Source organism: Brachycentrus maculatus, unplaced genomic scaffold, assembly GCF_059751285.1.
Source record: "Brachycentrus maculatus isolate JH-2025_06_01 unplaced genomic scaffold, ASM5975128v1 h1tg000044l, whole genome shotgun sequence".
In the NCBI taxonomy this organism is placed as follows: domain Eukaryota; kingdom Metazoa; phylum Arthropoda; class Insecta; order Trichoptera; family Brachycentridae; genus Brachycentrus; species Brachycentrus maculatus.
The window spans coordinates 286230-313189 of NW_028280798.1; the positions used below are offsets into that span (position 1 = coordinate 286230).

General features: G+C 38.8%; 1 protein-coding gene across 2 annotated transcripts in view; it reads left to right on the top strand.

Moving 5' to 3' along the window:
• Positions 1 to 3502: 3502 nt before the first annotated feature.
• Positions 3503 to 26960, top strand: part of LOC148312299 (protein son of sevenless-like) — a 53148-nt gene continuing 29690 nt past the window's right edge. The window contains exons 1-12 of one of the 2 annotated variants that reach the window (XM_088277513.1): positions 3503 to 3884; positions 9938 to 10057; positions 12083 to 12226; positions 13184 to 13351; positions 16151 to 16372; positions 17113 to 17242; positions 18250 to 18353; positions 19970 to 20137; positions 21279 to 21343; positions 22606 to 22736; positions 24618 to 24788; positions 25903 to 26044. In XM_088277513.1, coding sequence (XP_088133639.1) covers positions 3765 to 3884; positions 9938 to 10057; positions 12083 to 12226; positions 13184 to 13351; positions 16151 to 16372; positions 17113 to 17242; positions 18250 to 18353; positions 19970 to 20137; positions 21279 to 21343; positions 22606 to 22736; positions 24618 to 24788; positions 25903 to 26044 — 1685 coding nt within the window. In that variant the 5' untranslated portion in view covers positions 3503 to 3764. The remainder of the gene's footprint in view (positions 3885 to 9937; positions 10058 to 12082; positions 12227 to 13183; positions 13352 to 16150; positions 16373 to 17112; positions 17243 to 18249; positions 18354 to 19969; positions 20138 to 21278; positions 21344 to 22605; positions 22737 to 24617; positions 24789 to 25902; positions 26045 to 26960) is intronic. The other variant, XM_088277514.1, reaches the window with a different exon arrangement.

Genomic DNA, 26960 nt, shown 5'->3' on the forward strand with positions numbered 1-26960 from the left:
CCTTCATCCGTGTTGAGATGTCGGAGAAAAATGTAAACAATTGATTCACGGTGTTTTCCATTGAACTTGAATGTGTCGGACTTCCATATTCTTCTTCGCCTGTGTGAGATGTCGGAAAATAATGTAAACAATTGATTCACGGTGTTTTCCATTGAACTTGAATCGGTCGGACTTCCATATTCTCCTTCATCCGTGTTGAGATGTCGGAGAATAATGCAAACAATTGATTCACGGTGTTTTCCTTTGAACTTTAATCGGTCGGACTTCCATATTCTTCTTCACCTGTGTGAGATGTCGGAAAATAATATAAACAATCGATTCACGTTGTTTTCCATTGAACTTGAATCGGCCGGACTTCCATATTCTCCTTCATCCGTGTTGAGATGTCGGAGAATAATGTAAACAATTGATTCACGGTGTTTTCCATTGAACTTGAATCGGTTGGAGGTGTTGGCAACGTATAGTAGTTGTGTTGTGTAATGTATGGTGCGGAGTCATCATCACTTCACTCGCTGTCATTACAAGAGATAATTATTGGAAATTAAATGTACATACATAACTTACCGCCTTGTTTCACAATCGAGAATATTTAATCACCTTTGCGATTGTTAATTTACATATAACATATATGTTTATATGTCGCTCACTCCTTTCAAGAACGTGATAAATCAAAAATCTTCAATTATCAGTTGTTCATGTTTTCGGAATGCCCGGAAAATGTACTATATCGCAGCAAAAGCGGCATATTTTTAACTCAATATTTACCTGCCACAGAGCAGAAAGTGTTGTTTTTGCATTTTGAAGAAAATTTATTGTTTATTATTTTTTTAAATATACTAAATATTTCTCAAATGGAGAAAAAACATTCACGTTTCACCTAAAAAGATCTGTTGCACAGTAAAAAGTTCAATAAGTGGCTTAATATTTATTTTTAATACATTTTATTACATTTTTAAACTTTAAAAACAATCTCCTGAAAAATCTAGTTTTTTGATATATGACGTTGTTGAAAGGAGTGAGCGATGTATATTTTTTTTAGTAGAAAGCTTGACATGTTCTGGGATATTTTTTGTTTTAAAAAAAGTCCTGTATGTAGTAAATATTCGCAAATTATGAATTAGATACTCGCTTTGTCTCTTTCGTTCTCTTTAATTTAATTTTAGAGGGAGAAGAATAAGCATATCTTTATTTGATATACTGACATCTGTTGACAACATGTTAAACTACTTATCATATCATGAAACTGTTCAGAATTGGTTCGATTATTAGCTGAAATTTGCCACAGAAATAAACAAAATGTGATTTTATATATATTTTTAAATTTCCAACCGACCATCTAAGAAAATAATACGATTTGGTCAAGGTTCTGACAATTTAAAAAGCTATTTGTGAAAATAAATAGTAAAAAAAAACTTAGCATAAATATTTTTGATAATTATTAGTCATTCATTTTTTATATCGCTAGAAATGTACTAATTTGGACATTATAACAATCCAAAAAAACTATTCATATATTTCTGGTTGAATCCATAAAAAATGGGGGCATATTAATGTTTGGCCGGATTGGCACAATAGCGCAAGATTACAACGCATCAATCGAGTATCTGAGAACGTGATAAAAATACATTACGAAATTTTTGGACACGCAAAAATTGAAGGAATTAAATATTGATTGACTAAATATCTGCGCATGCGCAAGTAAAAAATGGCCTACTAAGGCCGGAGCATATTCCAAAAAGAATTAGTAAAAAAGTACTTAAAGTTCGCTTGAATTTTACTTTTCATTATCGGTACTGCTTTGTTTTTTCTACTCGGAGTTGTAAATTTGATGTACGTAAAATGGACCTTAACAAGAGAGTCAGTAAAAAGATCAAAGTATAAGTATAAAATATTTATTTTGATCAAATAGTTTCTATGATTTTTTTACATATTGTCTTTGAATTAATCTTGATAGAAAGTGGGTACAGTCTTTGAGATCATTTTTGAAGGAAATTATAAAAAAGGACGTCGTAGGAGCTCTAATTCAATTATTTACCGATGTGTTTGAACTTAAGTTTTTGAACTTTTTACTCGGGGCTGTTAATTTCTACGCTGGTTGTTATAGTCAACGCTGTCAGTTGTTTGGCTTAGTGTTGTCCACATTCATTACATTTGAGTACTCGTACTCGCTCATTCTTTTTTATTAAAGTATCCGTTATTTTGTACTCGTTCATTATTCTTCTTCATTTACCATATCCACTCCTTATGTGGAGTGTATGAAGTCCACAAACTGTCATGATCTTTCAATTGCATAAAAGATTAGTATTTTTTTCTAACAGTGTTAATGACAGATAAATCACTAAAGTAGAGGAGCTTAAAGATAAAGGATACTACTGCTATTTCGGTAAGGAAACGTGGGACTAGTAGGAAAAATGGAAAAGCTTAAATGTCTAGGGTACTCTGGGTTGCATATCCGTGATCGTATAAAAGTATCTATGAGCCGAATAAGAACGTTTCGGAATGACCTAACGTCCAAGTGACTCTGAAACCTGTCTACGCTATGATACTGCTTTTACAATTACAAATATGAAAGTAAGAAATACTTTATAATCCGCTCAAAGAGCCTAGGTGTTGTAGATATCAATAATTAAGTAGGAAAGGAAATTTCGACGGTACGGACACATAGGATGCAGAGAAGCTGATTATAATGTAAACCAGACAATCGCCGTGGATCTTCCTCGAAAGACATTTATAGAATAATCGAACAATTCATAGTTGCTGCAGAAAAAAGTATGATTCGAAGGCATGGCCGTTACTCATAGCGGAAGGACCTACAACCCGAAGACGAGGAGAGCTGACTTCAACAACCCACAGAGACGATAAGTTGGGATGGAGCCAGGAAGAAGATTCTTCAAGGCTGAGATCTCTGAGAGCTTGTCTCAAGCGTTCAAACCAGAATCCATTCAGCTGCACGTGTGTCCACGCACGATTTTTTGTAGATAATGCACATCGGATATTTTTTTTGTTTTTTAGAATATATATTTTATTTATTTTCATTTAATATATATTTTCACTCATTACCTTTCAATAACTCTTTTCATTTCAAAACCATATGATTATTTCGATGAAAAACTTTTTTATTCAATGCAAAAACGATGTTTTAAGAAAAAAATCACAAACGTTAAATGTTACTTGGAATTAGAGAAAGTAAAGTAAAATAAAAATAAATGTAACGGGTTGTGGTCCCGTACTTAGTGTCGCGGACTCGTAAGTCAGTGAGTTTCACGGGTCGAACCCACTCTACCACTATTTGATCCCTATTTCTAATAATGAGTCACTTAAGCTCACAGAAAAAGTATGAAATTGAAATATTTGTGCAAATAATTCAAACACAAATATTTCTCTTAAATTAAAAAAAAGGAAAAAAGAGGCGACTTCACGAATAGTTGGTCTTAAAAGAGTCTCGTAAAGGAACGGGTACCGCGTAACGAATCATTATACATTTCGTCCATCGCTAGTCTCCAGTTCGAATCCAAGATGGCGGCCGCCGCTCGCGTCCGTGTGCCCGGTGTATGAGAAAATCCCGCTTTTATTGACATTTCGTGGCGAATTAATCGTCGGCCCGTCGGCCGTGCCCCACCGTGACCCCCCGAGCCCCACGGTGCCCCCCGCAGGATCGGCGCTGGACCCGGCGCGAGATGAAGCGCAGCCGAGCGCGAAAGTCCTACATATTCAAGAAGACAAAAACATGGCTATGACAGTAGTTGTCGTGTGAAACTTTTCGTATGCCGTTAGCGCCCGGGGAAAAAATGTTCCCAAACAAATCCGAACAGACCGACTACGATTTTCTCAAGACAGATAATTACGAGAAATGGAAAGGCATCTTCGCAAACTCCTTGGGAAAGGTATTTATTTCGAAAATCTCGTTCATTCCCTACCCCAGTCCTGCTGTCAAAACCGTATTTACCAATGCCAAACTCCCTGTCATAAATGTCAACATTACACATATCAGTCATACAACACCCGAAACACGGTACACACGAACATTCCTCGATATTACACGATCATTATCGCGCCTTTTTGCCAATTTGTAGTTGATAAATATCGATATTATACGAATGTTTTGACAGTTTATTTTTTAACCTTCCTCAACACGCGCGGACCCCTAGTCCAGACTTCATTAAATTATAAACAAATTATATTAAATTATTTCCGTACACCACTCGTATAAAAGACATTTATTTGAGCACTAACATAATACCTTTTGAAATTCTACCAACTTATGAGATTACAAATACAATGTTTCAAATAATAAAAATAATATGAAAATAACTCCTGTAATTGGAGATAATCCAGATTTTGTGAACAAGTATTTGGACACACTCAAAATGTTGTAAATAAATTATCTGGTCAAATTATAAGCTTAATAATAAAAATGAAAATGGTATTTTCTGGCGTTTCTCATGTGTGTGATTATAATCCGGGATTCGGATCTCACATACTAATATAAGAGTTTCTGCTTAATAAAAAAGCTTCTTTACATCTCACCAATAGATGTCTCTAGTGAAGTTCTAGTGATTCAAGAACAAAGTTTCTAAATTGGTTCATATATATAGAACTTCCAAGAATTTGAGTAGTGTGGTTGTCAATAATGGGTAGAATTGGTGAATGTTACACGTGTGTAAAGTGATCACTCAAACCAGCCTATGGCGGTCGTAAGCCCCGTAAATGCCCAGATTTCCATATTCTTCTTCATCTTTGATGAAATGTCAAAAAATAATATGAAAATAACTCCTGTAATTGGAGATAATCCAGATTTTGTGAACAAGTATTTGGACACACTCAAAATGTTGTTTCAAATAATGTTTAAAACGACTCACAGCAATACCAAACCGATTTTTAACATAGAAATTTATAATCATAATACACGAGGACATAACAAAATACATGTGGAGCTGATAAACACTACCAAATTTGGAGTAAGGTCCTTAAAATATATTGCCTATACCCAAATTAACCAGTTGCCTGACATATCGCTCACTCCTTTCAAGAACGTCATAAATCAAAAATCATCAATTTTCAGTTGTGCATGTTTTCGGAATGCCCAGAAAATGTACTATATCCCAGCAAAAGAGGCATATTTTAAACTTAATATTTACCCGCTACAGGGCAGAAAGTGTTGTTTTTGCATTTTGAAGAAAAGGTATTGTTTAATTATTTTTTCAAATATATATATATTTTTTTTAAAAACCCTTATCCGCACCCCAATGGTGCATAGGGTACTGTGTCATATTAACGCAGTGTTATCTTGATCGTTTACACATGAAGGAAAGGTGATCAGCCCTCCGCTTCAGGTACCAGTCCATGGTAATATTAAATAAATAATACAGCGAAAAAATCACTTATATTTATTTTACCCCCCTTGGGAATCAAACCCGGGACCTCCAGAACGGTAGCCGAGCGTGCTGACCATTACACTACGGAGGCGGACTTTTCAAATATACTAAATATTTTTCAAATGGAGAAGAAACCTTCAGGTTTTACCTAAAAAGATCTGCTGCACAGTAAAAAGTTCAATAAGTGTCTTGATATTAATTTTTAATACATTGTATTATATTTTTAAACTTTAAAAACATTCTCCTGAAAAATCTAGTTTTTTGATTTATGACGTAGAATTCTGTAATTCTAAATAATATCCTATAGTTTTAACTATATTTGTTACTACATTTTTTCAAATACAATTTTTTTTATTAACCAACTAACTAACTAACCATCACGCCGTTTCCCCGCAGGGGTAGGCAGAGAGAATAGAGCGCCACACCACTCTGTCCTTGCAAACATTCTTCGCCTCTTCCACGTTCATGCATCTCCTCATACATACCCGCCGATTGTTACGACTCCTAACCTGACCACTTTCAAGTATTTGGCATACCTGATCGTGCCATGTTTTCCTCGGTCTTCCTCTGCTTCTTTTCCCGCTAACATTCGCCTCATAAATTTGTTTTACCGTTCTTTCCTCACTCATTCGTTCTACATGTCCAAACCATCTCAACACACCTTTCTTAATTTTATCGATAATGCTTATCTCAGCTTATATTTTCTTTTTTTTTATATTTTCTCTTTTATTTCTTTTAAATATGCTTTTTATGCTCATTTATTATACCTGTTCATTGTTTTTATATTTTGCCATGTATTACTTTTGATTATTTAAAAAAAAATCTTGTTTGTAACTTTATTATTTGTGTTCCAGTCTTGTTAACCTTAATCCCATGTCCCAAAATGAGAAATGGAAATTACTCATCGGGAATATTATATAGATTTATATTATCCACTGACACTTCGTGATGGAATTGCATTTTTAATATATTATTAGATTGAAACCAATATTTTTAGCCAGTCTGATGATGTCGGTCACGACGAAACCCGGTCGCTGGTCAAATAAAAATAAAGTGGAAAAGCTAAAAATATTGGTTTCAATCTAATAATATATTATTATATATATGAGTTAAAAGTTGTCCGCCTCCGTAGTGTAATGGTCAGCATGCTCGCCTACCGTTCTGGAGGTCCCGGGTTCGATTCCCAGGGGGTTTAATAAATATAAGTGATTTTTTCACTCTAATATTTATTCAATATTACACTGGACTGGTACCTGAAGCGGAGGGCTGATCACCTTTCTTTCATGTGTAATCGATCGAGAAACACTGCGTTTGTATGAAGCAGTGCCCTATGCACCATTGGGGTGCGGTAAGGGATTTATTATTATTTATGTATATGAGTTAAATAAATAAATAAAGGGTGTTTTTTGAGGTTTTTAGAGAACTGGTGAATGTTACACGTGTAAAGTGATCCTTAAACCAACCTATGACGGCCGTCAGCTCCGTAAATGCCCAGACTTCCATATTCTTCTTTATCTTTGATGAGATGTCGAAAAATAATTAGAGATATATATTTATTACATTATTAATTTTCATTCCGACTTGAATACCAGGTGTGTATATTGTAAATTTCAAGATAAGGTTATTCCATATCACGCTCGGTAATTATTACACTGTCACCGTAATTATTACCTCATTTCTGCGTATTTCTATTGATTAAGATTAAATAATCCGCTAATTGATCAAACGTTGTCTGACGTTATCAATTTTTTAAACATTTCGCTCGCTCCTTTCAAGAACGTCACAAATCAAAAATCTTGATTTTTCAGGAGAACGTATTTAATGTTTAAAAATATAATACAATCTATTAAAAATAAATATCAAGCCACTTATTGAACTTTTTACTGTGCAACAGATCTTTTTAGGTAAAACCTGAAGGTTTTTTCTCCATTTGAAAAATATTTAGTATATTTAAAAGAATAATTAAACAATACCTTTTCTTCAAGATGCAAAAACAGCACTTTTTGCCCTGTAGCGGGTAAATATTAAGTTTAAAATATGCCTCTTTTGCTGGGATATAGTGCATTTTCTGGGCATTCCGAAAATATGGACAACTGAAAATTGACAATTTTTGATTTATGACGTTCTTGAAAGGAGTGAGCGATTTCTTCACACACGCACTATATCTTGTCACTCTCAGTCCTAGCGAACTTTATATTCCTCTTCTTATTCTTCTGGGTATAGGCATTGTCCGCCTCCGTAGTGTGATGGTCAGCACGCCCGGCTACCGTTCTGCAGGTCCCGAGTTCGATTCCCAGGGGGGTCATATACAATTACATAAGCAATTTTTTTACTCTAATATTTATTCCATAATATCCTGGACTGGTTCCCGGAGCTGAGAGCTGATCACCTTTCCTTCATGTGTTAACACCATCAAGATAACACTGCGTTTGTATGATGCAGTGCCCTATGCACCATTTGGGTGCGAATAAGGGGTATTGTGGTTTTTTTTCACAAAATTTTGACAATAAATACATAATTTGAATTGAATACCCGCTGATTATTTTGCCTTTTGACCTGACCACTTTTAAATACTCGATCGTGACAAGTTTACCTCGGTCTTCCCCTGCTTCTATTTCCAACTAAATTCGCCTCGTGAATTTGTTTAACCATTCCATCCTCACTCATTCCATTCACATGTCCGAACCATCTCAACACACCTCATGTATTGTGTATCAGAACTTGATTACACATCCTGCGGATGATATAATATGTCAATATTATTACCATCAACCATACTAACATATGAAAGGAAGCAACACTAACATAACAACTAACATACGAAAGGAATCCAACTCACAACAAATAATGATTGCAAGTCCCTCTCCAAGCACAAGAGCTTAGTCTCTTTATGGGAGAGAACAGCGTAACTAATTATTAAGATACAACATTTTGAGTGTGTCCAAATACCTGTTCACAAATCTGGATTATCCAATTATAGGTATTATTTATCATATTATATTTTTTTGCTCAATAAAAAAGCTTCTTCATCTCACCGATAGATGTCTCTAGTGAAAATTCTAGTGATTCAAGTACAATGTTTTGAATTTGGATCATATTTATATTATACCCTTACCCTTTTACTCCCTTCCTCTCACACACACACACACACACACACTCCCACTGTCTTTTATTTTTTAAAATTGTATTTTATTGTTAAAAAACAGATATAAATTAATATTGTGACAGTTGTTTCGCCTAGTTATGGCATTTTCAAACAAATGGGAAGATCAAATAACCCGTCAGTCCATTTAATCTTTACATTTGTTTAAAAATGCCATAACTAGGCGAAACAACTGTCAAAATATTAATTTTTATGTGTTTTTTAACAATGAAATACAACTTAAATAAATATAAATTAAACCCTTATCCGCACCCGATTGGTGCATAGGGCACTGTGTCATATAAACGCAGTGTTATCTTGATCGTTTTTACACATGAAGTGATCAGCCCTCCGCTTCAGGTACCAGTCCATGATAATATTGAATAAATATTACAGTGAAAAAATCGCTTATATTTATTTTACCCCCCTTGGGAATCGAACCCGGGACCTCCAGAACGGTAGCCGAGCGTGCTGAGTGAGTGTACATATTGTAGTCGTACAGGAGAAAGTGACCAACTACCAAAACGTAAAATGTTCACGAGGGCCATTTAAGTCACTTTTGCTTGGCAAGAAAATAAACACCAATGCAGTTAGTCATTTTTAACAAGTCAATATATTACACTTCCAAGTTTAAAATCCTTTGGGATTTTTTCAGGGCAATATTAGGCTAGTAAGATATCAAATAGTCAATGATCACGTTTTTGTAAAACAATGCACTTGGTCTCTTTCTCCTGTATGACTACGATATACATAAATAAATGTAGAATTCAATCCTACAAACCTTGTTTTATTTTGGGTATATTACTCAACAATACAACTCAGTAGATTAAAAAAAATTGTATTATTTTTTGATATCTCATCAAAGATGAAGAAGAATATGGAAGTCTGGGCATTTACGGGGCTTACGACCGTCATAGGCTGGTTTAAGTGATCACTTTACACACGTGTAACATTCACCAATTCTACCCATTATTGACAACCACACTACTCAAATTCTTGGAAGTTCTATATATATGAACCAATTTAGAAACCTTGTTCATGAATCACTAGAACTTCACTAGAGACATCTATTGGTGAGATGTAAAGAAGCTTTTTATTAAGCAGAAACTCTTATATCAAAATGTTTGAAAAAAAATTGTGTTTGATTTAGCAATTAATATATGAAATAAAAATTATGAACTTTTTAAGAAAACCTTGTATATATATATATATATATATATATATATATATATATATATATATATATATATATATATATATATATATATATATATATATATATATATATATATATATATATATATATATATTTATATATATATATATATGTATATATATATTTATATATATATATATATATATATATATATATATATATCTTGGTTCCTTTGTAATGACTGGTGGTGATTCTGGTTTGCAGGTTCTGGCGCAGGTACACCCCTCGCTGCGGGTCTCCGAGGAGGGTCTGCTGTACGTTGAGGAGCTGCTGTTCACCCTCATGGGCAAGCTGTGCGGGAAGCCGTCCCCCCACACCGTGCAGGTAACTCTCTCTCCCTCACACTGTTCAGGTAACTCTCGACAATGTTCAACATGACAACTCTCGAGGGCCTACCCTCAGTTGTATAGGTTAGGTTAGTTAACTCTCAACAATGCTTTGAGGGTCTCCCCTCCGCTGTATAGGTAACTCTCGACAATGCTTTGAGGGCCTCCCCTCACACTGTGTAGGTAACTCTCAACAATGCTTTGAGGGCCTCTCTTCACACTGTATAGGTAACTCTCGACAATGCTTCGAGGGCCTATCCTTACACTGTGCAGTTAACTCTCAATAATGCTTCGAGGGCCTCCCCTCACGCTGTATAGGTAACTCTCGACAACACTTTGAGGGCCTTCCCTCATCCTGTGCAGGTAACTCTCGACAATGCTTCGAGGGCCTACCCTCACACTCTATAGGTAACTCTCGACAACACTTTGAGGGCCTTCCCTCATACTTTGCAGGTAACTCTCGACAACGTTTTGAGGGCCTCCCCTCAGACTGTTACGGTAACTTTTAACCCTTTCCGGTCCACCAAAATTTAAAAAAAAACTTTAGAGTTAGTTGTATTTTACTAAAAAAAAATCTATTCTTCATAGAGAGTTCTGTGTGCGAAGTCTGTGAGTTATGTGAAGTACTATTATGGATCGCCCTACGCACTCGATATATGCATTCTCCATTGTGACCACATTCTCCCATAATACGGTCATCTCAATGGTCCCCCAAAATTAAAAAAATAATCTAGGTAGACAGTTACATTCCAACTGGAAAAAAAAACGTTTGTCCTCTGCTCCACATACTGTTGTAATAGATACGAGTGACAAAAAAGCTGTAAGGTTAGAATTTAAATAAATAATGGTTTGAATATTGAAAGCGTTAACTTTGTGGATCATATTGAAATATTATTTTGAGAAATAAAAAGACTTAATGTATGGAAGTGAAACATGGAGTTGGCAAAAGAAGGATGAAAGTAGACTGAATGCAGTCAAAATGCAATCTCTCAGAAGAATGTGCGACAAAACGATGTATGTTAGATGTTCGTATAGTGAAATAAGGAAGGAATGCAAAGCTGAGATAAGCATTATCGATAAAATTAAGAAAGGCGTGTTGAGATGGTTTGGACATGTAGAGCGAATGAGTGAGGAAGGAACGCTAAAACAAATTTATGAGGCGAATGTAATTGGGAAAAGGAGCATAGGAAGACCGAGAAAAACATGGCGCAATCAGGTATGCCAAATACTTGAAAGTGGTCAGGTTTAGAGTCGTAACAATCGGCGGGTATGTATGATGAGACGCATGAACGTGGAAGAGGCGAGGAATGTTTGCAAAGACAGAGAAGTGTGGCGTTCTTTTGTCTCTGCCTACCCCTATATCTGTCTCACTCTCGACGCTACGCATCGCCAGTGGGTAAGAGTGACACATGATGCGTGCTTTGATTTATTTATGTTACGATCTTATTTGTTTATATTACGATATATTTCAAGAATAATGTGACACAAGTGTATTATAGAGTACCAAAAAGGCACAATGAATCCCATTGAACGTTTTTGTTTAGGAAAATAAATTGTTTCTTAACTAAATACATGATAAAAGTAATCATTTAAAAAATGGCGAAATACCGCCGCGCACGGGCGTCTCTTAGGAACAAAGTTAACGCGGTTAAAAGGTTAAGGAAAATAATTAATCAGAACCTTTTCTTCAAAATGCAAAAACTACACTTTCTGCCCTGTAGCGGGTAAATATTAAGTTAAAAATATGCCTCTTTTGCTGGGATATAGTACATTTTCTGGGCATTCCGAAAACATGCACTGCTAAAAATTTACGATTTTTGATTTATGACGGTCTTGAAAGGAGTGAGCGAAATGTAGAATTCAATCCAACAAACCTTGTTTTATTTTGGATATATTACCCAACAATTCAATATGGAATTCTACCAACTGTCTGCAGTTACAATAAATAAGTTAAAAACTTGTTTTTGATGCGTGTGTGGATACGTAGCGGAGATATGTAGAAGTGGTTGCGTCGCTGTTTCAGGATGTGGAGGAGCGCGTGGCCAAGACGTTCCCGGACCAGCTGGCCAGCTGGGCCCTGTCGGAGGCCCGGGGGGCCATGGACAAGAACAAGAAGAAGAGCAAGCCCGTGCTGCCCGTGGACCAGATCCACAACATGCTGCAGAAGGTCTCCGACACTTCACACTTACATTCTAACACTCATTTTATATTATTTTTTGACATCTCATCAAAGATGAAGAAGAATATGGAAGTCTGGGCATTTACTGGGCTGATGACCGGCAAATGTCTGCCGCGGATTCTATGGGTGGCGCATCCAAAATGTCCAATTTTCTATGGCTGTGAAATAATTGATTGAATAATAAAAACACAAAAATTTCTCTTTTAAAAAAAAATTCAATTCGTCCGCCTCTGTAGTGTAATGGTCAGCACGCTCGGCTACCGTTCTGGAGGTCCCGGGTTCGATTCCCACGGGGGGTAAAACAAGTGATTTTTTCACTGTCATATTTATTCAATATTACCCTGGACTGGTACCTGAAGCGGAGGGCTGATCACCTTTCCTTCATGTGTAAACGGTCAAGATAACACTGCGTTTATATGAAGCAGTGCCCTATGCACCATTGGGGTGCGGATAAGGGTTTTATTATTAGTAGACATAAAAATCTCGGTGAGTGGTTTTATATTAATATTTTTAACATTTATGCAGAAAAATAAATAAGTAAAAATGACTAACCACAAAGTCTTCTTCTTCTTCATCTTGTTGTAGGCATTGTTGCCTCCTGCGATGTCGATTCCCAGCTATCGACCCATTTTTTTTGTGGTCTGCCCTGGAGTCGTCCACCATGGGGTCGGCCATACAGTGCGATGTGGGGGAGTCTGGATATTTCCATTCTCCTCACACGCGCATACCATTGTCTCCTTCCTCGCCTTCCCCACCTAATGACATCTTCCATCTCGCATATTTCCCTGATCCTGGCGTTTCTTATTCTATCTTGAAGCCTGAAATAACCACTTTACATATACACGCTCTAAATATGAATAACATTGAGAATATTATTGTTTATTCGCTATCTCAGTACGTTTCCTCTGATCTGTGTTGAGGTTTGACGTGTTGTGTGGTCGGCAGCAGGTGTTCACGTACAAGATGGACGCGGCGGTGATAGCGTTCATGGCGGCCATCCTGGAGTACATCGCCTCCGACATCCTGGCCCTGGCCGGCGACTACGTCAAGAAGATCCCGCAGCACGGCGACATCTCCAGCAACGACATCAAGACCTCCATGAACGCCGACAAGGTACCCAACCCCGCCTGACCTACTGCTCTGTAGGCTCCACGAACCCTACCTGACCTAACCCCACCTGCTGTTCTATAAGCTCCACGAACCCTACATGACCTAACCAGCACGACATCGAGACCTCCATGAACGCCGACAAGGTACCTAACCTGACCTGACCTACTTTTCTGTAGGCTCCACGAACCCTACCTGACCTAACCCCACCTGCTGTTCTATAAGCTCCACGAACCCTACCTGACCTAACCAGCACGACATCGAGACCTCCATGAACGCCGACAAGGTACCTAACCTGACCTGACCTACTGTTCTGTAGGCTCCACGAACCCTGCCTGACCTAACCCAACCTGCTGTTCTATAAGCTCCATGAATCCTACATGACCTAACCAGCACGACATCGAGACCTCCATAAAAGCCGACAAGGTACCCTGACGCCCAGACCATAGACCTAACCTAACCTGACCTACTGTTCTATAGGCTCGAGGAACCCTACCTTACCTAACCCAACCTGACCTGACCTACTGTTCATAGGCTCCCTACCTAACCTGACCTGACCTAACCTCAACCAGCAGCCACATCAAGACCTCCATGAAGGCTGACAAGGTACCCCGCTGCTCAGATCATAGACCTAACCTAACCCGACCTGCTGTTCTATAGGCTCGAGGATCCCTACCTAACCTAACCTAACATGGCGCGTGCACCGGTGATATTATTTTGTTCACCATATGAAAAGGTGGTTTAAAAACGGGAAAAATGTGAATATTCTTAAATGTTGCTTTTATTGACCATAGTTGAAGTGGAAATGTAACAATTTTATAATGTTTGCTCTGGTAAGTATCTAAAAAAAAGAAAAAAAAATACATCGCAAGTAGCCGCAATAGCTGGCGTAGCGACACGACAGCTGCGCAAGACGTAAGGCAAAGGGGCCCACGAAAAATTTCAAAATGAATTTGCTTTAAAAAAAATAATAATAAATAAAATTAATAATAAGGAACAGCTACTACCCCCTCTTCAACCTTCAACGTCCCAAGGACCCAACTCCAAAATTTGGAATTAGCTTCACATACGGTGTTTGAAAATGATGCGGAATGCGTCGAAACACGTGTCACAGTAGATTTTAAGAAATAGTGGTATTTACTAAGCAAAACATTAATTAAAAATTAATTTGCTTACCAAAATTGCGTACGCAAACACGTGCACAGCTGTCGATAGCCTCGATGCAACTAAATTCCAAGTTACTAGAAGGTATGAGTGTGTTGTGCAGGAGGGAAGGGAATAATTTGACAATTTCACTTCCTCAAGGCCTGAGCGGCCCCCACCTCGGCAGTTAAAGGTTATATTATTTTTTAACATCTCATCAAAGATGAAGAAGAAAATGGAAGTCTGGGCATTTACGGGGCTGACGACCGTCATAGGCTGGTTTAAGTGATCACTTTACACACGTGTAACATTCACCAATTCTACCCATTATTGACAACCACACTTCTCAAATTCTTGGAAGTTCTATATATATGAACCAATTTAGAAACCTTTTTCTTGAATCACTAGAACTTCACTAGAGACATCTATTGGTGAGATGTAAAGAAGCTTTTTATTTTCTTCTTCATCTTTGATGAGATGTTAAAAAATATTATGAAAATAACTCCTGTAATTGGAGATAATCCAGATTTTGTGAACAAGTATTTGGACACACTCAAAATGTTGTAGTTAAAGGTTAAATGTCTTTTTTTTATACATATGTATATAATATAAAATGTTTTGTTATATAACGGACTTTCGGCTTTAGCGGATACCCTCTTCGCCCCATGAGTCCGTTATATTGTGGTTTGACTGTATATAATAAGCTTTGTATATAATGTTACGTATATTTTCACGCTTTCAACCGAACGCAATAGCACAAGGTATGTACATTTGTATAATTTATGTGTTTTGTTATGTGGAATACTGAACTGTGTACCATACACCTTTTTATAAATTTTAATTATTAAATTATATTGCAATTGTATACGAAGAATCATCACCTGCAAATGGAGAGATTGTAGGAGTTTGAAGGTGTTCAAAGGCTTGCGTACGGGCATAGGCGTTGAATAAACTATTTAGATTCACACATATAATGACTGAAGAGTCATTATGTGTGTGAGACGTTGAATGCTCGAATGTGGGGATTATAGGCTCATATTTGGGGAGATTGAAGCAGTTTGTATGGATATTGGAGGGTTGTGAATGGACCGTTGAATGCCACTATGTGGGGGATTGGAGGCTTGGGAATAGACTGTTTAATGCTACTATGTGTGGGATTATAGGCTTGTAAATGGACCGTTGAATGCTATTATGTGGGGATTGGAGGCTTGTGAATGGACCGTTGAATGCTACTATGTGGGGGATTATAGGCTCACATTTGGAGAGATTGAAGCAGTTTGTATGGGAATTGGAGGCTTGTGAATGGACTGTTGAATGCTCGTATGTGGGGGATTATAGTATCATATTTAGAGAGATTGAAGCAGTTTGTATGGGGATTGGAGGTTTGTGAATGGACTGTTGAATGCCACTATGTGGGGGATTGGAGGCTTGTGAATGGACTTTTGAATGCTCCTGTGTGGGGGATTATAGGCTCATCTTTGGAGGGATTAAATCAGTTTGTATGGGGATTGGAGGCTTGTGAATGGAACGTTGAATACTTTTATTTGAGAGACTAAATGTAAGCCACGGAGTGCCTTATGAATGCTTCTGTTGGGGAGTGGAGGGATTAGGGACTGGCGGTATGGAGGTGATCCTTGTTGACGAGTCCTTGCCCGCTTGCAGGCGCTGATGGAGATGTTCTACCAGGACCAGGTGGTGCGGCGGGAGAAGTCGGCCGCGCTGGCGCCGCCGCCGGAGCCGCTGCGCACGCCGCGCGCCTCGCTCACCTACGAGGACCTGGTCAAGGACCTCATGAGCGACGAGAAGCACTACCTGCGCGACCTGCACATGATCATCCGCGTCTTCCACGAGAAGCTCACCAACATCCTGCCGCCCTGCTCCAACGTGAGTACCATAGCCACCCGCCAGCGTTACCCGCTCTCCAGGAGCCCACCCGCTACCGAGTAGCATTACTTGCTCTCTAGTAGCTACACCCGCTACTGAGTAGCATTAAATACTCTCCAGTAGCTCCACCCGCTACTGAGTAGCATTACATGCTCTCCTGTAGCTACACCCGCTACTGCGTATAGCCACCCGCTACTGCGAATAGCCACCCGCTACTGAGTAGCATTATCTGCTCTCCATTGAAAGCTGTCTCACCGCGTTCCCAGATCTGATACAGAAGCATCTAGGCTTCCTGACAGACCTCTCTCGCAGAGCTTTTTTTAAAAAACTAACTTGCGTTATTCATTAAAAACGTGAAACTAAATTGTATTGCGATTTTACTGTGAATTTACAATTAAAAGCTTTCAATATCCCTGTCACTGCCAATCTAAATAAATACAAGTTTGTAAATCCACCACCAAATTTTCTACAAGTGCCCCGGTGTAGGCAGTGAAAGGGATTAGTATCACCTATAATAATGCATTATTTGACAACATACGAGGAGAATGGAAGCATCCAGACTCCCCCACATTGCACTGCACGGCCAACCCCGAGGTAAATCTATATCTCTAAACAGACAACGATTTTTGCCAGTATACCAACGATATGTACTCTCTGGTATTTATGGAGGCCACTTTTGGCCTATGGATATGCCTATGGATGGACGAGGTGGCTGAATGACGCGAGCCGTTGTGTTGCAGGACGTGGAGCTGATATTCGGGAACCTGGTGGAGATCTACGAGCTGACGCTGACGCTGCTGGGGTCGCTGGAGGACACGGTGGAGAGCACCTCCGAGACGCAGATGCCCCACATCGGGATCTGCTTCGAAGGTAACTTCGCCTCCTGACGCTGGACATCAACCAACTTCCAGATAGCAGGCTACAAATGAGGGATGGAAGCCTCCTAGAGGCCCTTTCATAAGGGATAGAAGCCTCTTAGGCTATTTAATGGAGAGTTAGAGGCCCACTCATAAGGGATAGAAGCCTTTTAAGCTCTTTTATGGAGAGTTAGAGGCTCTTTCCTAAGTGTGTTTTATGGAGTGTTAGGGCTCTTTCCTAAGTGTGTTTTATGGAGAGTTAGAGGCTCTTTCCTAAGTGTGTTTTATGGAGTGTTAGGGCTCTTTCCTAAGTCTGTTTTATGGAGAGTTAGAGGCTCTTTCCTAAGTGTGTTTTATGGAGAGTTAGAGGCTCTTTCCTAAGTGTGTTTTATGGAGAGTTAGGGCTCTTTCCTAAGTCTGTTTTATGGAGAGTTAGAGGCTCTTTCCTAAGTGTGTTTTATGGAGAGTTAGGGCTCTTTCCTAAGTGTGTTTTATGGAGAGTTTGAGGCTCTTTCCTAAGTGTGTTTTATGGAGAGTTAGGGCTCTTTCTTAAGTCTGTTTTATGGAGAGTTTGAGGCTCTTTCATTAGGGGTAGAAGCCTTTTAGGCTCTTTTATGGAGTATAATTAAAATATAACTTTGTGTTAAAATCACTATAAATATGTTAATATAACTTACTCACAATGAGCGTTCCTTACAATGATCATCGTGTCCTAGCTTGTATAAAGGAAAAACTTCTAGAAATTCAAAATATAGTGATTTTAAAAGAAGGATATTAAGATTATGTTTTAATTTTAAAATGGAAAATCACAAAGTTATCGCTTCAAATATAAATTATATTACTTCTATGGAGAGTTAGAAACCCTTTCATAAGGGATTGAAAGGTCTTATGTGGTTAGTTGAGAATTCCAGATGAGGAATGGAATTCACCCATATGTGGGGAATTTAGTCACATATTTGTCTGGTGAAACTTTCCTCACTTGTATGATTCGTTCATGAATGGTGTTGGGTGTGTTGGCAGAGCTGGCGGAGGCGGAGGAGTTCCACGTGTACATGCACTACGCGCGCACGGTGTCCACGCAGGAGTCCCGGGAGGCGCTGCAGGCCATCGTGGACAACCCGGAGGTATGTGCCGCCGCTAGGCATCAGAATATTGTGACTTGCGGATACAAATGTTGGAGTATCGTCTGCAAAAATACCAGTTACTTGAGTGTACTTTTTGCATATTTGCACAAAAATACTTGATTTTAGAAGAAAATCCAAAATAACCTGGAAATGGGTATTATGCAAATTGACAATAAAACCAATCGATAAGCGTTTAAAATGGTTTATTTAACCGGATCCACGCGGCTCGCATAACCGTATGTGTTTTAATAAAACATGCTCCATACGCGGCTGACATAAGCGTATGTGTTTTTACTTTGCTCCAAGTTTCCAACCTCAGTTCAACTTGGAGGGATTTTTTCATGGTGTGGAACTTTAGATAAAATAATACGTCAATCCTTGGCCTTATGACATCTGTTGAAATATTTGACTAATAATTTGTAACATCACAAGGATAAATAAAAGAACAGATCCCTGATTTTTCTTGCGGTCGGTAATTAGTCCGCGCCATAATCATGCCCTATATCTGTCTCACTCTCGACGCTACGCATCGCCAGTGGGTAAGAGTGACACACGATGCGTGCTTTGATTTATTTATGTTACGATCTTATTTGTTTATATTACGATATATTTCAAGAATAATATGACACGTGTATTATAGAGTACCAAAAAGGCACAATGAATCCCATTGAACGTTTTTGTTTAGGAAAATAAATCGTTTCTTAACTAAATACATGATAAAAGTAATTATTTTAAAAACGGCGAAATACCGCCGCGTACGGGCGTCTCTCAGGAACAAAGTTGACGCGGTTAAAAGGTTAAGAAAAATAAAGACATTTGATTACTATTTTATAATTTTATACTGTTTCAATGCATGCTATCTAACAAAACAATCTCCGAAATGCATCCTAGGCTGCCCAGGACGAGTGTCACAAAGCCTCATGCCTTTGACAATTTCTGTCCATCCGTGAGCAAACCACACAGTCTCTTTTTGATCCTATACGCAAAACATGTGGTTTGCCATCCAGGCGGACCTCAGTTTAAGAAGTAGACGGCCTACTTGGAATCTGCCGAAAGTCCCCTACCAACTGGTCTACTAAATAAGTGACTCAATGCTAGCGAGGACCTTGAGCAACTGGTGGGACAAAAGTGTGCCTGCGTTAGTACATATGCCGGCCTTTTATTACCCAAACAACATAACGGTACATATAAAAATAAAAACCCTTACCCGCACCCCAGTGGTGCATAGGGCACTGCGTCATATAAACAAAGTGTTATCTTGATCGTTTACACATGAAGGGAAGGTTATCAGCCCTCCGCTTCAGGTGCCAGTCCAGGGTAACATTGAATAAATATTACAGTGAAAAAATCACTTATATTTATTTTACCCCCCTTGGGAATCGAACCCGGGACCTCCAGAGCGTTAGCCGAGCGCGCTGACCATTACGCTTCGGAGGCGGACGAAATAAGTCTAAATCTAAGTTGTCATTCCAGTGCAAAGGGTTGATTGCCTTAGCTGATATAAACATGTACTAGTTGTTTTGAGTATCATTCATCCTTCGCTTTGTGCACAAAGTGAAGGATGAATGAGGCGGAGAGTGTTTGCTGAAGAAGGAAGGTGTGTGGGTTGTCCGCAGCTGTCGGAGCGGCTGGACACGGCGGGGCACGGGTTCCGGCTGGCGGTGAAGTACTACCTGCCCAAGCTGCTGGCGGCGCCCATCGCGCACGCCTTCCTCTACCTGGAGTACGTCTCCCTGCTGCTGCGCCTGGCGCCCAGCACCGAGGACATGGAGAGCTTCCAGCAGGTACCCTAAACACCATGTTATTCTATGCGGCGACTCCCGTAGTAGGTAGGTCCCGACTACCCGGCTGTCAACACTGTCAACGCGAGCCGTCCTACCAAACTAACGTAACCATAGCCCGTAAAGGAAGTGAGGCGCGGGAGCCGGCCTTCTTCCTTGTTGAATTGTTGTGTAATATATCCAAAATAAAACAAGGTTTGTTGGATTGAATTCTACATTTGTTTATGTATACGTTAATACGTGACGCGTTTCGTCTTCTTAGGACATTATCAGACACTGATAGTGTTATGAACACTTCACGAGTCTAATACAATCCTTTATAGGTTGAGTATGTTAAATTAGATATTCCTCTCGTCTGACAATGATCCATTGGTGAATATTGACGTGTGTAAAGTGATCACTTAAACCAGCCCATGACAGGCCCGTAAATGCCCAGACTTCCATATTCTTCATCTATGTTGAGATGTCAATAAAATAATAATTACCTTTGTTGTTGGAAAATATAGATCCCGCCCATTCCAGGGCGCAACATATATTTGAAGGACATATCGCTCACTCCTTTCAAGTACGTCATAAATAAATAAAAACGTCAATTTTCAGTTGTGCATGGTTTCGGAATGCCCAGAAAATGTACTATATCCCAGCAAAAGAGGCATATTTTTAACTTAATATTTACCCGCTACAGGGCAGAAAGTGTTGTTTTTGCATTTTGAAGAAAAGGTATTGTTTAAGTATTTTTTTAAATATACTAAATATTTTTCAAACGTAGAAAAAACTTTCAGGTTTTGCCTAAAAAGATCTATTGCACAGTAAAAAGTTCAATAAGTGGCTTGATATTTATTTTTAAAACATTGTATTATATTTTTAAACATTAAAAACGTTCTGGAAAATAAAGTATTTTAATTTATGACGTTCTTGAAAGGAGTGGGCGATATGTCCTACCCGTACCCGATATTGTTAACGTTTGACGTATTTATACGTCCCGCCCGGTTAACAGGTTGCCCAGCCAAAGAGAGGTCGTAAGCCCTATAAATACCCAGTCAACCATAGTCTTCTTCATATAGATGTAGAAGACTAGAAGACTAAGAAGACTACATATGTAGATCACGGTGACCAATTCACGGGTTTGATGTAATATTTGCAGGTGGAAGGACTCATGCGGCCGATACAAGAGTCCTTGAACTTGGCTCTAGGCAACGGACCACAGATGTAAGTTTAATTCTTTATTTTATTAAATTTATTAAAAAAAGAGAAATATTTGTGTTTTTATAATGTACACAAATATTTCAATGACATATTATTTCTTATCAGAAATACGTATCAAATTTAGATAAACATGGCCCGATCAAGTATGCCAAATACTTGATAGTGGTCAGGTTAGGAGTCGTAACAATCGGCGGGTATGTATGAGGTTTGCATGAACGTGGAAGAGGGGAAGAATGTTTGCAAAGACAGAGTGGTGTGGCGTTCTATTCTCTCTGCCTACCCCCTGCGGAGAAGCGGCGTGATGTTTAGTTTTTTTTTTATCAAATTGTGGTAGAGTGGGTTCGAACCGAGAAACTCTGACTTAAGAGTACGCGATACTAACCACGAGACCACAACCCGACACTTATTTATTTATTTATATAAAAAAAACACAAGAATATAGCATGGAGTTGGTAAAAGAAGGATGAAAGTAGATTAAATGCGGTCAGAATGAGATCTCTCAGTCTGGCAAAACCATGTATGGTAGATGTTCCAATTATTTTATTTAGTTTTAATTATTTCAAAGTAATCAAAACTAAATATACTCATTATTTATTATTTTATCATAAAGTAAACACAGCATGTAATATATTTTGTACAGATTGGCTACGGCCGTCTATAGAGAAAATACAATTATGATTATTAGAATGATTAAAGAAAACACTTTGTTTTTTACCACTTGAGTTTTATTATAGACTACATGTTTCAGAAGTTAAACTTCCATCATTCAGGTCTGTATAATAACTTAAATATAAAATATAAAATTGTTCTATGAATAAGGAGAGGGGAAAGTAAGGGGAAGGGGTTAGTCAAGGGACGGAGTTTGAAAACAAAAATTTAGAAATCCTAAAAAACCTGAATTCTAATAATAATTTATTAAATAATATGTTGTTTCAAAATTCTTCACCATTGCTTTCCATTTTTCCTTTGTTTTCAAACTCCGTCCCTTGACTAACCCCTTCCCCTTACTTTCCCCTCTCCTTAGTTTTAGAACAATTTTATATTTTATATTTTAGTTATTATACAGACATGATTGATGGAAGTTTAACTTCTGAAACATGTAGTCTATAATAAAACTCAAGTGGTAAAAAACAAAGTGTTTTCTTAAATCATTGTAACATGTCTTACCACAAAGTTAATGCCGAAACAATAAATAAAATGATTATTAGATGTAAAAAGAGGGAAAACTTAAAAAGTGACCTTTTGGGTGTATTTCTTGTGGGCAGTGACGCGGTGAGCCGGGTGGCCTCCAAGACGCGGCGCCAGAAGGCCCTGGAGAAGACCAACGAGCTGGGCCGGCTCATAGACAACTGGGACACCAAGGACAATGCGCAGTGCTGCAACGAGTTCATCCGAGGTACGCCCCCTCCCCCTCCCGCCCCTCCGCCTTGCCAGGCCAAACAGCACGTTTGTTTATTAACACATTGCCGTCAGGACACGGCATTTGCCGTTTTTCGCAGACTGTCGGTCAACTGTGAGACACGACAAATGCGGTTTTTTTCGACTGTCCGTTTTCGGTGGGAAACGGCAATATACGGGTTTGTCATCAGCGTGGAATAAAACGCCTCGAAGGGTAATTTGCTACCTGGGTGCTAGGCGATAGTCTGCCGATGTTATTTGAGATGCCTTGTCCGGATTGGCTAGTGTGCCGCTTGTAAAGGCGTCGCCAGAAATCTAGAGTTTTTATGCGATCTCAATCTCCAGTTTAGTTTGAGTCATTTCACGTATTGGACTATTTTTCATACCGCTCGCACTGTTTTGTTTACTGTTTGGTATTTTATTATTTGAATATATTAGCATTGTATAGGGAATGATACCTCGGAGGGGAAGACTATTTTTAGAGTTTACAATGCATCTAAAATTGTGAAATATGGAATACTTGATTAAAAATTATGATTATAATTTATTTTTGATGATCAAATGAAAATTTCAATTGAAAATATTATTTGGTTTAGAAATTGTGTCAATTTTAAGAAAGCGATATATTTTTGCGCTAATCGCGAAAAACGTCCGCTATAGGCTAGAGTCTATTGTTCGAAGCGCCCGACTACAATGTGTCAACACATCGTATCCTTGAGATAGTTTATAAGGAACTGTCACGAGAGGTGGTATCATACATGATAAAACTAGTGCCTTCACTACATTGGTGCCATAAACCAAGCTAGGACACAATATGCCCAACCCTCTTCTAGTGGAACGGAAGGTCTGCTGATGATAGTCAGCAGTCCGGCTTCTGCTGAGGAGTTCTACGTGGTTTCCTCCCAGCAATGAGCAAATGCTGACAAGTTCCCGATTGGCCCACACTAGATTATCCCTCCTGTTCCCAACACTGATTCAAATATATAATAATAAAACCCTTATCCGTACCCCAATGGCGCATAGGGCACTGTGTCATATTAACGCAGTGTTATCTTGATCGTTTACACATGAAGGAAAGGTGATCAGCCCTCCGCTTCAGGTACCAGTCCATGGTAATATTGAATAAATATTACAGTGAATCACTTATATTTATTTTACCCCCCTTGGGAATCGAACCCGGGACCTCCAGAACGGTAGCCGAGCGTGCTGAACATTACACTACGGAGGCGGACAAATATAAACATTTATTTAGTTCTATAAACCCTTTTTGCCATTTCCCGCATACAATATATTATTAACCTTTTCCTGTACTGATTATCCAATATGTAATTACATGTGATCAGAAGCAGGGTACCAAAATACCCCAGTTCATATTTGTGTGGAAATCTTTGTACGCAGCTCGCAGCGAGTTATAGGGACACCGAGTCCATGCCAACGCGCCGTTATGTGGTGACTGAGTGCGAGACAGCTGGCACTTTGAATACTAATTTTGTTTATTAACAATATTTTTGAGATATGGAGCTACTAGATCTTGTAATACATGTAAAGTTAGGTTAGGTCAGGTTAGGCCAGAGCCCCCGCTGAGTGTGACAGTGTGTTGCGGAGGACACGCTGGGCAAGGTGGGCGGGTCAGCGGGCTAGTTAGGTTAGGTCAGGTTAGGCCGGAGCCCCCCCTGAGTGTGACAGTGTGTCGCAGAGGACACGCTGGGCAAGGTGGGCGGGTGAGCGGGCTAGTTAGGTTAGGTCAGGTTATGCTGGAGCCCCCGCTGAGTGCAGTGTGTCGCAGAGGACACGCTGGGCAAGGTGGGCGGGTGAGCGGGCTAGTTAGGTTAGGTCATGCTAGGCCGAAGCCCCCGCTGAGTGTGACGGTGTGTTGCAGAGGACACGCTGGGCAAGGTGGGCCCCGGGCGGCGGGTGAGCGAGCGCCGCGCCTTCCTGTTTGACGGGCTGCTGCTGCTGTGCAAGCCGTGCCCGGGCAAGCCGGAGATGAAGCTCAAGGAGCGCTTCTACGTGCGCAAGGTGGACATCATCGACCGCCCCGATACCGAAGGTAACTATACACACTCCCAACCATGGTACATGACTTACCCACAACGAAGGTTTGATAGTCCCAAGAATTAACAATAAATATGGGAGTCCAACACTGCAATATATCGTTACAAACATTTTTAATTAATGTTTTACTTAAAAATATCACTTTTTCTTAAAATCTACTGTGACACGTGTTTCGATGCATTCCGCATCACTTTCAAACACCGAAAATGATGCGGAATGTGTCACATCAAAACACGTGTCACAGAAGATTTGAAGAAATAGTAATATTTACAGGGTAAAACATCAATTAAAAATGGATAGATTTTACCGCAAAGTGACTGCCGAATCAATTAATGAAATTTTTTATTTGTTGTTGGGTAATATATCCAAAATAAAACAAGGTTTTTGTTGGATTGAATTCTACATTTATTTATGTATAACTTAAAACGTGACGCATTTCCTCTTCTTAGGACATTATCTTATTCATATTACTGCTAGACATTATCGAACACTGGACAGTGTTTGATAATGTCCTAAGAAGACGAAATGCGTCACATATTTAGATGTACATAAATAAATGTAGAATTCAACCCAACACAAAAAACTAACTAACCATCACGCCGCTTCCGCTTCAGGGGTAGGCAGAGAGAATAGAGCGCCACACCACTCTGTCCTTGCAGACATTCTTCGCCTCTTCCACGTTCATGCATCTCCTCATACATACCCGCCGATTGTTACGACTCCTAACCTGACCACTTTCAAGTATTTGGCATACCTGATCGTGCCATGTTTTTCTCGGTCTTCCTCTGCTTCTTTTCCCACTAACATTCGCCTCATAAATTTGTTTTACCGTTCTTTTGTCACTCATTCGTTCCACATGTCCAAACCATCTCAACACACCTTTCTTAATTTAACCCAACACAAACCTTGTTTAATTTTAGATATATTACCTAACAATTCAATATGGAATTCTACCAACTGTCTGCAGTTATAATAAATTTTTATTTGTTTCCGACGGAGGTAAGATAATAACTCCTAATTGGAGATAATCCAGATTTGTGATCGAAGATGAAGTATTTGGACTCAAGCATTGTATTCTGTTTGGTAATGAATGCGTTGTGTTGTCGTAGAGTTCCGGAACTGCCTGGAGCTGTCCTACCGGAGCGGCACCTCCGTGGTGCTGTGCTGCAACGGCGCCGTGGACAAGAACCGCTGGATGGCGGACCTCGTGATGCTCAACACCAAGAGCATGCTGGACCGCTCTCTAGACAGGTACACCCCAGCCGGCCGCATGACTTGTCTCAGAACCCCGCTTTTTGCATTGTGATTACGATCGTCATAGGCTGGTTTACGGTGTCACTTTACACACATCGCTCACTCCTTTCAAGAACGTCATAAATCAAAAAATGACAATTTTCAGTTGTGCATGTTTTCGGAATGCCCAGAAAACGTACTATATCCCAGCAAAAGCGGCATGTTTTTAACTTAATATTTACCCGCTACAGGGCAGAAAGTGTTGTTATTGCATTTTGAAGAAAAGGTAGTGTTTATTAATTTTTTCAAATATACTAGTTATTTTTCAAATGGAGAAAAAACCTTCAGGTTTAACCTAAAAAGATCTGTTGCGTAGTAAAAAGTTCAATAAGTGGCTTGATATTTATTTTTAATACATTGTATTATATTTTTAAACTTTAAAAACGTTCTCCTGAAAAATCAAGTTTTTTGATTTATGACGTTCTTGAAAGGAGTGAGCGACATGTAGTCTATGTTGAGATGTCAAAAATATAGATATACAGTCAAACTCAGTTATAACGAGGATGACGGGACCGACAGAATTTGTTCGCTATAACCGTTACTCGCTATATCCGAGTTTAGGTTTTTTTTTTAATCATATGAAGACATGAAGTATCTGGAATCAGAAGTCGTAATTCAAACAAAATACACAATAAATCCATTACACATATCGCTCACTCCTTTCAACAACGTCATAAATAAAAAAAACTTGATTTTTCAGGAAAACGTTTTTAATGTTTTAAAATATAATACAATATGTTAAAAATAAATATCTAGCCGTTTATTAAAATTACTGTGCAACAGATCTTTTTAGGTAAACTCTGACTGTTTTTCCTGCATTTGAAAAATATTCACTATATTCAAAAAAATAATTAAACGATACCTTTTCTCCAAA